Source organism: Podarcis raffonei, chromosome 9 (assembly GCF_027172205.1).
Source record: "Podarcis raffonei isolate rPodRaf1 chromosome 9, rPodRaf1.pri, whole genome shotgun sequence".
NCBI lineage: Eukaryota > Metazoa > Chordata > Lepidosauria > Squamata > Lacertidae > Podarcis > Podarcis raffonei.
Window position 1 is genome coordinate 40,969,022 of NC_070610.1, and position 12,727 is coordinate 40,981,748.

The following is a 12,727-nucleotide window of genomic DNA, read 5'->3' on the forward strand; positions in this document are numbered from 1 at the left end:
AAGTGGATTTTACAAGTTCATCTTAATACCCATACTTCCTTTCCTAGCATGACCAACTAGTAGTGAACTATATGCGCTTACCCTAGATAGATATTTATGGCAGCCATTTGGAAGTATAATAACTATGCTTCTACATACTGTTCACAGGACATGGGATTCAGTTGTAAATATTGTTAGTGGATCATCATGAACGACAGCCGCCAGTTTTAAAAAATATTTTAAATTTACTGAAAAACCTGCAGGTGAAATCAAAATTATCTCAACATAGGACAGGTGAATATATATTTTTGTGTATGAACTTTTTGACAAGCGAAATGATTCCCCAGTGATATAATAATAATAATAATAATAATAATAATAATAATAATAATATATACCCCGCCCATCTGGCTGGGTTTCCCCAGCCACTCTGGGCAGCTTCCAACAAAATTCTAAAAATACAATAAAACATCAAACATTTAAAACTTCCCTAAATATTCCACAACGGTGCAAGGACTTGATTTAGGGATGCAAAAGCACTAATATTTGGATTAAAAAAGTATCTCCCAATTAGCCCTGCAAACCTCACATACACACACACCCTGCACAAGAACAGATCACATCATTTTGGATACATCATGTTCTGTATGTCTATGCGTCTTAGTTTACTTTTCAAATTCAAACTTCAGGTAAATATCAATTTGACACTGATATCAATTTGACACTTATGTGGTTACACCTTAAGTTACACTTCACCTTTTGTTATTTAACGAACAGACTTGAGGAAAATTTTGCTGCAGCTGTTCAACTTATTCATATGAAACTGACAAAAGAACAAGACAGTGCATAACTCAAAGAAAGATAACTATGAAAAGAGTTAAATAAACTGCTTGTAAAAAACTCCCACACCTGAACAATTAACAGGACTTTGAAAACACAAGAAATCAAGTTATAGCTTTAGAAGTTGTCCAAAGGACTTGAGTAAGACATGTAGACTTTCATGTTTAGGGCTGCTTTCACTTTTCTCTTTTCTCTCTCTCTTTTTTAAAATATAGTTAAGCAGGATTGAACAATGAAATTTTAGCAGGAGGGCTTATTATGGAGATAACTCTAGTTCCCCTCCCCCTACATTTGTAGTTGCAAGAGTCAAACAGGAAAATGCCTATGAGTAAGATAAAAACTGAAGATACTGCAACCAAGCCACAACAGAGGAAACATATATTCTCTTTACCAGCCTTTCTACAGTTCTGTTGCACAGAATTTTATAGTACCTTTAGCCTGGCTCCAACTGGAGGATTATGGTCTTTGTCTGTATCAAGCTTAAAAACTGTATTGTTCTACGGATTATTTTTCTAAGTGGTGAGGCTGCAGTTTAGTTATAGTGTTTTGGTTATATATGATTAATGTAATTAAAGACACATCTAGCTTTGACCCTTTGACCATTTTGCTGGGTTTTGTAATTTTATGTTTTCAAGCAAGATATTAAATTGATAACAAGTTTCTTTGTAACTGCCAGGGTAGGGTTAGCATCTGCATCAAAATCAGGTGACTAGTTAGATTTTTGGAAAAGCACAGAACATATTGTTAACATTAAGTTGTGGGAAAGAAGACAAAAAATAAATAGCTTCCAGGAAAAAAATGGTTTTGTTTTTGTGGTCAGAACGCATATTTTGAATTACTGAATTATTAAGGTTTCAGTGGAGTTAATATTGTACTATGTTTTGTTTACGTTTTGGATGTCTTTCATCTCCTTGCTCTTAAGGAAGCACATATATTATTAGTATTTATCATTTCACAAAGCACACTGCAAATCAAGAATCTGAATTGTTTATTTTTCACAATAACAGAGCCAGATAAGTTACAGGTGGGTGATTAAAGCTGAAAGACATTTGACTGGTCCAAGGCCACAGCAGATGGTCAATGGGAGAGATGAGGCTTGTTGAGGGTTTTCAGGATTAGATGCCATTTTCTCAATAATAGCTAAAACGTTGCATTTCGAGGCATGCAAAGATAGGTGTATTAAGAAAAAATACTGTAATTTTTTTTAACAAGAAAGATCCCTGATGGCTGATTGCCTTGCGGTGGCAGACTTCCCCATTCATTCAGTCCATTCTCCATTTTGCCCTGTTGTTCTTGCCACCATAAAGTCCACTGGGTTCATATCCTAGGGCTGCAAAGAGGGGACAATATTGGGAAATGTGCGTACACATCAGCACTCTGTCCACAGGCGGATGCCTGGGAGCTGTGTATGCACACGTCCAACCAGAACCACTTTCCACAGATCTAGCATGTGAAACCCAGCCAGCTTTGGCAGCAAAGTAGCATCAATGGGAGAAATGCAGGGGGGCTGATCCAGATGAGGTGCAGGTAAAGGCAGCTGCCAGGTGACTTCAGTGCAGGTAGTGCTGTTTGCCGTGGGATTGTGAATGAATGAACGAATGAGAAGCAGGAACTTGAGGAAGATGCCACAGCTGTGTAGCAACTGTTTATTTCAAGTCTTGTAGAAAGGCCATCAATGAGTAACACAATATTACAATGACTGAAACTGCAGTCATGGTGGGTGTGAGGATAATTTCCAGCACTTGTGCTATTTCGCACTATTGTCAGCGAATTGTGATTGCTACATTTTACTAATCTACTGCCTCTTCTGCTTGTCCCAGGAAAATATTGTTAATGGCCACCCTGATCTCTGCCAAGTGGTCTTAGCACTCAATCAGGGTTTGGGTTTCCTTTGGGGAAATGAGGCACAGCAGTTTCTGCAGTGTCTTTAGGAAGTGTGGTTTATTCGCACATATATACACCTGAAGTTTATAGAGAGAGAGTTCACAGCATTCACATCTAAAGAGGCTTGTCCTTCCCAGCTGTGCAGTCTTGGATTCAGAGGCATCCGAAGCGCCACCCCCATGTCTCTCTGTAACAGCTTGCTTCAGCCAACCAGCATGGCTCATGCCCTTCAGTCTCTATGGATTTCTCCCCACTTCCTCCTTCTTCTTCCCAGCAGCACTTGGGAGGAAACAACAACTTCCCTTCTGCTTCCAGCATCGTCCCCCACCCAGTCACCCTGGCAAGCTCTTTCTTTTGTTTTGTAAGCCTTTTGTTTCTTCAACATAGCTGAATTCATGAATTTATGAGTTTGCTCAAATTCTAACCCTTCACTGAATGTAGAGATTATAGGGGGGTCTGGTTCCCCCACCCCAAATTTTAACAATATCTTCAGGATCATGTACAGCCCCATTATGTCTTTTATCTGGGACTACCTGGTTTTTCAAAATTGCTCAGTGATCCTAGACCATAGCTTAGGAAAACTGACTAAACCAATAAGAGATTAACTGCATTGCCTATTCTTTGTGCATATCTAGTGCACTGCATGAAATGAATATAGCTGTTCATTCATATCTTCCCCCCAAAACTTTTAATTACAGATGTAATTTATTTCACCGCCTTATTTATTTCCAGCATAAAACACGGTTTCCGGTTTCTCTCTCTCACCCACATTTTTGGCCTAGGCCGCAACACTTTCTGACATAATGCAGCTAGCAAAATGGACATTATAGCATCTACCTTAATAATAGACTTGATTATAATTAGCTCTCATTTTGCATTGCAGGAGGTTGGACTAGTTGACCCTTGGGGTCCCTTCCAAGTCTGCAATTCTATGATTCTATGAGATAAAATTACTGGGTCACAGAGTGAAAGCAAAAATATATTTTCAATGTATTTTAAGATTTTATTAACCAAAATACAAATAATGGTAAAAGAAAAAGAAACTTCAGAATGAAAACAAAATCTCTTGAACAATATTAAATTACTTGCCATTCTTACTAAACCTTTCTAATTGATGTAGTCAAAGTCTTCAGGAATGCCAAATGTTTTGTCAATTTTGCTCTCTTCAAATGCAAACTTCCGTTTGGCCCAAGATTTTGCTGCAAAGATATTATCTGTGGACAAAATAGGGGTGGGGAAAAAAACATTAAATAAGATGGTTTTTGTTTTCAAGAAATAAAGTTTTTAGAACGGAGAGTTCCATTCCATAATTTTAATCATCAGGGATTTCTATTTTATTTTTTAAAGAAGATCCACTGCCAGTGTGAAAGAGCAGGGCCAGTCTACACATTACCATTCCATGCCAAGGTCTTCCTCAAAGTGATTTTTCTGCCTTTCTGTTGCAACACCTAACACTGGTTACCATGGACTTGTCTGTATGTTACCCATAGAGATTCTTCACCAGTCTCAAACCTCCAACAGGACATCTGATGGGAGGAAACTCTCCACAACAGGAGTTGTCAAGTGGTAACTGGTATCAGATCTTGCAACAGAACTGGAAAATCACAAGGAAGGGGACCAGGGCAAATTAGTAGTCAACACATATCTAGTTCTTAAAACAGCATTGCTTGCAAACACTTAAAGAGGAGTAACAGAGCAGCTCAACAACAAACAAGCAAAAAGGAGATTTGTTATTTTTATCCTGCCCTTCAGCATTGCTGCTCTGAAGGTGGTTTTAAAAGGTCTATGAAAATAAACAAAGAGTTGATGCCTGGCCTGCTAAGCTTTCCTGGCAAGGACATTCCAAAAAATGGAATGGCCATTCTCCAAGAGCCACCTGCCTAACTTCTGATGGTGGGGGCAGGGGGCAGCTGGAGAAGGGCTTTGGAAGATAATAATAAAAGAGAACTTTATGTGGGATAAAGCAATCCATTATATTTAGTTATATTTTGCACCTTCTGTGATGCATGTTCAATAGATCAATTTAGTGAGTGGAATGTGCATGTTTTATTTTCTACTGGACTTTATCAGGGTGAATAAGTGATGCAGCTGAATCCTAGACAAACATCAATTGCTTTAGACATGATAACAAGGTGTCATGTGAAGCAGTTGCGAAGTGCAAAATTCCATTTATATGGTACCATTGATCCCCATAAACATGGATATCTGGTGATAACGAATAAGAAGAGCTTGCTGTAATCTAAGATATGCTGTGGAATCAAATTTAAAAGGCACAATTGTGTCCTCCAGGCTCACCTGCATCAGTCTTTTACTGGCTGAAAGTCAAGCACTTTGCTAGTTTGCAGAGAAAGCCCCCCGTTATAGGCTGTGCAGAAATGAAATGCAAATAACAAATTCTCCTACTGCGCACGTTATTTGCAGACTGGGTTTGCTTAACATATACAGTGATTTGAAACTGAACAAAAATGATAATGATATGTGGCAATGACTCCAGCTGTTAAGAACACATGAAATAAATTTATAATGATGCATTCATGAGAAGGAGCATTCATGTGCAGTATTTTCCTGAGCAATGGCAAACACTACCAATTAAATAATATTTAAAAATTGTATAGCAGCTCTGGTAAGAGCTAACAAATTGCAAGTTTTATGAATGATTGCTTCTTCTCTTGAGTTTATTTTTCCTCGAGGAAGGGACAGGGATGTTGCTAAGGAATGCAAATGCAGACACACCAGTCCATCTGTTGGCTGCTTCCTTAGCCACTTTATTTGCTTGACCTGGAAAAAAAACACCAAGAAACAACAGGAAATCAATACCAGCAATTCCTACTCATGTAATGCAACAGCCTTAAGGGGTTAAAATGGCATTGTAAAGTGGTTTTGTGAACACACAGCACAATTCTTATTTTGCAACAGCTTGAAAATGTTTTACTTTTGAACTTATTATTCCACCAAACCTTCAAGTAAGATTAACATGTGGTTTCTACAAGTATGCTAAAAAATGTCACGTAGCAACTTTGGAACTGTAACCTGCTTTCATGCACCAGAAATGGCTCCGCACACAGGCTGGGAAAAATTGGGCTCAATAAGATTGGGATCTAACTGTTCACATCCCTCTTGCAGTTCTGTTGACCACATCCCCACCTGCTTGCTCAACTTGCTTTTAGGACCACATATTTGTGGCCCTCAACACATCCTATTCCAGAATCATGACTTTTGTGGTGCATCATTAGAAATGTCTGCATCATCATCTCTCTTGATACAGCTAAAGAAAATTATACGGTTGAAAAAAGGAAATCATCCACGTGGTTTTTCACTCTCTCTCTCTCACCACACATTCACACAAAAAGAAAACATGGACAAATTAGAGATTCTTTCACCTCCTGGCGAAATTTCTCTTTCTTTCTTTTTAAGTGATTGGAGTGACCTTGCTCATGGGCCACTTCACATGTTCTTTCCAATCACCTTCCTCACTCATGAGGGCAATTTATTCAAGTGACCAGCATTATATGGGAACCAGTCGCTATCAGCCTCAAGCACTGCAACTTTCATAACGGAAGAACATGCTTCCTAGACTGAGGTTTATAAGTTCCATGCTGACACACTAGCCTGCTTGTGCAAACAGCTAACTTGTGGAAGTAAGGCAAGCACTCCAAGGAATGTATAAAACAGTAGCTTAAACATGTACCCAAATAATCCTTTTAAAATAGTCTTAAGATCAGTCCACAAACACTGTGAAGCGGGATGGTGCTGGGGAACTGTATACAAAGCAAACAACTCTCTTTCAGATCTTTCAGCTTTTCCCCTCTGGAGTGTATACAGAGGCAGACTCAGATTCCCATACTGAAAGCCTGAAAGAGCTGTCATGTTTCTCACACCCACACACACCCCTCTGTCTTGCCAGTGCTTGCCTATATTATTTATTGGCAGTGGTCAATGCACAGCCTACAGCTTGTCTCTAGGGACGCTGAGAAATTAAAGAAACATAAAATGTTTCATTGTTATGATGTTTGTACTGTAGGCAAGACTTACTCAACTTGCAAAATGAGCTGCCGTCAAACTCAAGAGGAAGGCTAATGTACATTATCTGAGGCTAAGTACTGTTCTCAGCTCGGTTCACAAGGTATTTGTATTTTTTATTTCTTAAAAAAACACAATGAAAATGGGCCTCTGCCCTTTTGTGTTTGCTGTGACATAGAAATAGGAAGTTTAAATTATCTTTCTACATTTTTTATTTTAATTTTTTAAAATAAATAAATAAATAAAATAAGCCCAATATAAAGGGCATAAGGAAATACTGTTTCAGCAGGTTGAAAGCAACATAAGGTTGCACTCATCAGACTTGTTGTTTCAAAACATTGGTTTTGTTCCCAAACATTTTCTTTTAAATCAACTTTTTTTAAAAAACCAACACTTGTTTTAAGTTTTCAGAGAGGGCATAAAATAAGCTTACTTTTTAATGATGCTGCAAAACATTAAAAAGTCTCCCAGTAACCCTTCATTTTCAATGTGATTATTAGATAAGAAGGTGGTACAGTGTGGGTCCACAACTGAATCCGACAAAGAGTATAATTATGCACTGCAGCTGTCTTTACGGACATCCGGCATCTACAAAGACAATACGGTACTTTACCCCAAATATTTCACATGGAGGTTTTTGGTGCACCCCAAACTGTGCTTTAATAGGAAAAAATATTAAATGATTTTGCTAGTCTAAATAAGGTTCTAAGAGCCACTGGAGTTTTAACTATGTTTACCTAGTTGCTATCTTACAAGTTTGGAGACATGGAAAGGATCAAACCTTTTCACATGCTGCTGCCAAAACAGTGACATCTCTTTGTAGTCTTCACTCCCTATATTTTACACAAGCTCCCATAATTCTCTCCCCTACATACACACCATTGTCTTATATGCATCACTTTTCTCCCTATGCCTAGAAGAACATTTTTCATTGCCAACAGCAGCTTTTCATTGGCCTTAAGCTCCATCCTGGTCTTGTCTGTAAGCCAGATGTGGCTAAGCTTTGGTCCTCCAAATGTTGGTGGACTAGAACTCCTCTATCACCCACTAACTCAGGGGTGCCCAAACTTTTTTCAAAGAGGGCCAGATTTGATGAAGTGAACATGCATGAGGGCTGACCAGAGTTGCTGAGCTTTTTTTTACAATTTTACCTCAAAGTTTAAAGGATTTAACCCCAGGACATATACTGCCACAGTGGCTGGATTAGGCCCCTGAAACAGACTTTGGACATGCTTGCACTAACTGAAGGGCAGTTGTGGTCCAACAACATCTTGAGGGCCACAAGTTTCCCAACCCTGCCATAAGCTACAAACCAGGCAGAGAGCCTTCTCAGTAGTGGCTCCCGCCTTGTAGAACGCCCTCCCATCAGATGTCAAGGAAATAAACAACTATCTGACTTCTAGAAGAAATCGGAAAGCAGCCCTGTTTAGGGAAGTTTTTAATGTTTGAACTTCTTTCTTATTTTTAATATTCTGTTCGGAGCCGCCCAGAGTGGCTGGGGAAACCCAGCCAGATGGGCGGGATATAGATAGATAGATAGATAGATAGATAGATAGATAGATAGATAGATAGATGATAGATAGATAGATAGATAGATAAAAACAACATTGCTACTATTTTCTACACCTAGTCTGGAACAAACACTGCCAGCAAAACATTATCTGTACTACTCCAAGACTTTTTCAAGAGAAAAGTCTTGACTCAAAGAAAAGATTGTCTAAGGCACAGACGGAATCACTGCCTGCAAATGTGGACAGGATGTAGTAGCAGACACCAAACTCAATAGAGCAGGAACCTGTAGTCCCCCAAAGGCTGTTCGATAACACCTCCCACCATACTTAACCATGCTGGCTGGAACTGATGGGAGCTGGAATCCAATAACATTTAAAGAGCCACAGGTCAGTCATCTCTGCATTAGAAACTGAGAGTACTTCTGTACAGGGCGTTTCCAAGTTCACATCATTTGGTGGAGCTTAATGGGAAGTTGCTTGTAAATGGCCTTTTGCAAACTTAAGGGATGTAAATTCTGGGATGGGACTGGGATAATTGCTGTGAGCAAAGCAGTAAGCATTTTGCACTATCTAAGAATTGGATACGTTGGAGTAAGATAATGTCTCAAAGTATTTGTAGAGTTGATATAAAAGATCAGAAGAAAATATTGGGAAAAGTTCAATAATCAATGGTTATAAATGATAGGACTCTTAATCCTCAGTAACCTTATTACCCTGCGTTGAGGATTTGGCAGCCTGGGTTTTTGCATAGTCCTACTAACAGCAAGCATCATTTGAATTTTCAGCAAGAAGTATCTGCAAACAATACTGGCCCTTTCATCTTTTAAGGCAACTTGACAAGATGTAAAATGAAACCTTTTAGAAAACAGGAACCTCAGGTTCTTGACCCTGAAAAAAGCATCAAGTATGTTCAGATAGAAAGAGTATCTAAATTTACAAAACAAGAAGTGGCTCGGGCCAGTGTAAGCTATCAGGTTTCAAATGTCTACCAGCAAGCAGGATTTATGGGTTTCTTTTAGCCAGCAATGGTCCAATCTCCTAGGAGACTTTCAAATTAAAGGTAAAGGTAAAGGTACCCCTGCCCATACGGGCCAGTCTTGACAGACTCTAGGGTTGTGCGCCCATCTCACTCTATAGGCCGGGGGCCAGCGCTGTCCGCAGACACTTCTGGGTCACGTGGCCAGCGTGACAAGCTGCATCTGGCGAGCCAGCGCAGCACACGGAACGCCGTTTACCTTCCCGCTAGTAAGCGGTCCCTATTTATCTACTTGCACCCAGGGGTGCTTAAATAGCACATAGTAACTCACATTTTTACTCTGATATTCCTGAGCAATTACTTCAGCAACACTTGCAAAGGCTGGAATGACTGTATTCCAGCACCATTTGAAATCAGGGTAGAAGCTCTAAAATTGCAGCTGTGCAGTTCTACTGAATCATGCTTTGCACTTAAATAGTGAGATGATTACAGTGAAAAGCAAAGAATGTTCCACAAATCATGAGAAACATAACCTACTCTACAGGCCATCACTAACTTCTGAAACAGAAAAATTACTACAGCAATTCTAGAGCAGAACATTTTTCACTTTCAGTTACTTATACATTCACTCAATATATGCCCACTTGACTGCTTCAATCTGAGGAACTGGCATAATATTTGTTCCACACTTGGAAGATTTTCTCTCTTTTTAGCTTGGCAGCACCTACACTTTGGAAAACTTTGCCTATTGACATCAGACAGGCACCTTGGCTGCACACTTTTTGGTGACTACTAAAAAAAAATTGTGCAGACAAACCTATCCAGACAAGTAGAAGTTAGCATGTGTTTTAATTGTTTTTAGCTTAAGAGCTGGTATTCAATTATATTCTGATTTTTTAAGAATACATTTGTCTTTTATTGACGATTTCAGTGTGTGGCTTTTTTTGTAAACTACTTTGATGTTCTATTTACAATAATAAATTTTGTTAAATAAAAAATAAAGATGTAAAATGTGTTTCCTTGACAGCGTTCTTCAGGTCCTCTGAAATTATTGAACCTAAATTAGTCATATACATCAACTTAAACAGGTCCAACTTGGAGTAGAGCTAGCACTGGCTACCACTCACAAATAACATGTGACAATACAAAACAACATGTGATAATAGCTGTACTACTACATCTCTGCTTTTGGAGAGAGCTCTTTCATGACTCCACACACACTTGAGACATACTCTGCTTAAGAAGGAATCAACTTTCTATGCCAATCTGCAGTGAGGCTTGTTTGCACACATTTGGATAGTTACCACAGTACAGCATTTTCTAATCTGGGGTCTTAAGTGCCTGCACTTTGTTTCTGCTATATATTATGCTACATACATCTTATATTACTCAAATGTGATGTTAACTCTATCCTTTTGGTAGCTGGGTGAAGCACCAAGTTTCTTAAATATCAAAGCTATGTTAAAATTAAGAAAGAAAAGAAATGACTAAATTCTGCATCAGGATCAAATTCTGTTACAGGAAAAAGAAATATGCAGACCATTCCAATATATGCAAATATGTTTTGCATCATTCTACAATAGCATGAAAACAACAAACTGAAAAGACCTACTCTGACTGCTAACATGTCACTAAACATGCACATAACTTTATCTTTACACAGGAAATAGGAACCTTTAAAAATGAAAACCACTATTTTTAGGATGCTAAATTCTTTGACAATACCAAGTGTGGTCATAAAACATGCAATGGCTAGATCAGGGATGAGGAACCTGTGGCCCTCCAGATGTTGTTGGACTCCGGACTCCAACCCCCATCATTCCTGACAAGACCAGGAAAGACCTTTCTTCCTGCCCTCTTCCATTTTTGGGATGACCAAGAGGCAAAGCCAACTTATGCTCTCTGTCCACACAACAGAAAAGTCTGAGAGGCGGCTACGTGAAGACGACTGGGAACTGCTGTGGTGGGGGAGAGCCTCAAACTACAAACAGCAGATTTTCAGCCCATCTTCTAGTGCTGACCGTGGAGCTGAGTTATGAGCAAAAAGCTCTTTTATTTCAAGAGAGAGAAAGAAACCCCAAATAGGTCAATAGTGTGTGGGCAGTACAACTAAGCCTAGCGTATGGTTGTAGACAATGTATTTGTGTGGAGTTGACAGAAGTCTTTTGTTACATAGCCCTGACAAACCCTATCAGACACTTTTTGGAGAGACAGTACTTCTGTACTGATGAGATTTGACAGTCTGACCTTTCCATAAGGGACATGGGAAGCCTGCATTGATGAGACTTGACAGATTTCTTTTTAAAAAATTTTTTAAAAACAGCTCACAAAGATCTAATGCTTTAACAATGCAGCCCCACAATGGCACAGCTAGCACAGTAGTCTTTAATATGCACTGCTCTTAAGTGTAAAGGCAGATGCGACATTGTTTTATGCACTTCCTTAGCTTTACAGAAGGCCTCTACAGATGTTGGGTCAAAGGAAATGCATAATTAATGTGCACAATGACATTTGTTCAAGGATTTAACTAAGACACAGTCACAACAGAGATCCTCCAAAATCTGCATTGCACAAAAAGCTTTATCGCACTGCAGAAGCGGAAGCAGCCCTCACTCAAAAGGGCAGGTCAATTTACTCACATGCTGGATCAATGCAGGAGGTACATATTAAATGGTCAACTCATGGACTTTGTGTCTGTCCAGATGATCACACCATGGGTATTTTGTCTGTATCATACCATGCTGGCAGGAAGGATGTGTGTTATCAGCATTCCCTCCATTTCTGACGTTCATTTTCGAACCTCAATACTTATGTAGCCAAAACAGCACCAGCAACATGCAACAGAGAGGGATCAGCATCCTCATGAGAATCGAGAGGTTTGCAAAAGTAAAAAAAAATAAAATGTATTTTTAAAAACAGCTTTTGAAAAAAACAAAGCGAAGAGTGTGAAAGTGTATATGAGTAATCTGCAGGGTGGGGGCAGAAAGAGAATGCAGATAACTATCGTTCTTCAAATGGTGTGGCTTTCCTGCTCTGAGCAACCAGACTACTTTGAAGATGCAGATTCTATCACCTGACAGCCAACCTGATCTGTATTTTCAAGGTCTTCCAGGTGTTCCCATTCAGAAACACCAGCTGCCTTTCTTTCTGATAAGGGAGAACTTTGAAGCCCGCCCCCCCACCCGCAACAAGTTGTTGCTGGGCCCCATTTGTTTATTCAAATACAGAAGCATCTGTGTATAACCATTACCACCTTCCTGCTATGAGGAAATTTAAACCTCCAGACCAGGGTTTCCCAAACTGTGGGCCACAAGCTTCATGCAGGTGATCCACAGCACGCCTGTGGATGTTGAAGATGGGAGACAGCACATACATTGCCCTGAATATTCATATTGATTTCTAATTGTATTTCTATTGCTTCTTTTAGTTCTTATATTGTATTTCATTTGAATTCTGTGGAATTACAATTGCTACAGCAGGCAGAAAAATTGTTATATGGTTCGCTAAGACCCTCAGC

At 39.2% G+C, this 12,727-nt stretch overlaps 1 protein-coding gene across 4 annotated transcripts in view; it reads right to left on the reverse strand.

Moving 5' to 3' along the window:
* Positions 1 to 1,790: 1,790 nt before the first annotated feature.
* The window catches only part of MND1 (meiotic nuclear divisions 1), a 41,356-nt gene continuing 30,419 nt past the window's right edge, over positions 1,791 to 12,727 (reverse strand). For 2 of the 4 annotated variants that reach the window (XM_053403080.1, XM_053403078.1), the window contains 3 exons: positions 5,437 to 5,481; positions 3,793 to 3,917; positions 1,791 to 2,149 (listed from right to left, as the gene is read on the reverse strand). In XM_053403080.1, the coding sequence (XP_053259055.1) occupies positions 3,801 to 3,917; positions 5,437 to 5,481 (162 nt within the window). In that variant the 3' untranslated portion in view covers positions 1,791 to 2,149; positions 3,793 to 3,800. Of the gene's footprint in view, positions 2,150 to 3,681; positions 3,918 to 5,436; positions 5,482 to 12,727 lie in introns of those variants that run through there. The other 2 variants (XM_053403079.1, XM_053403077.1) reach the window with 1 other exon arrangement.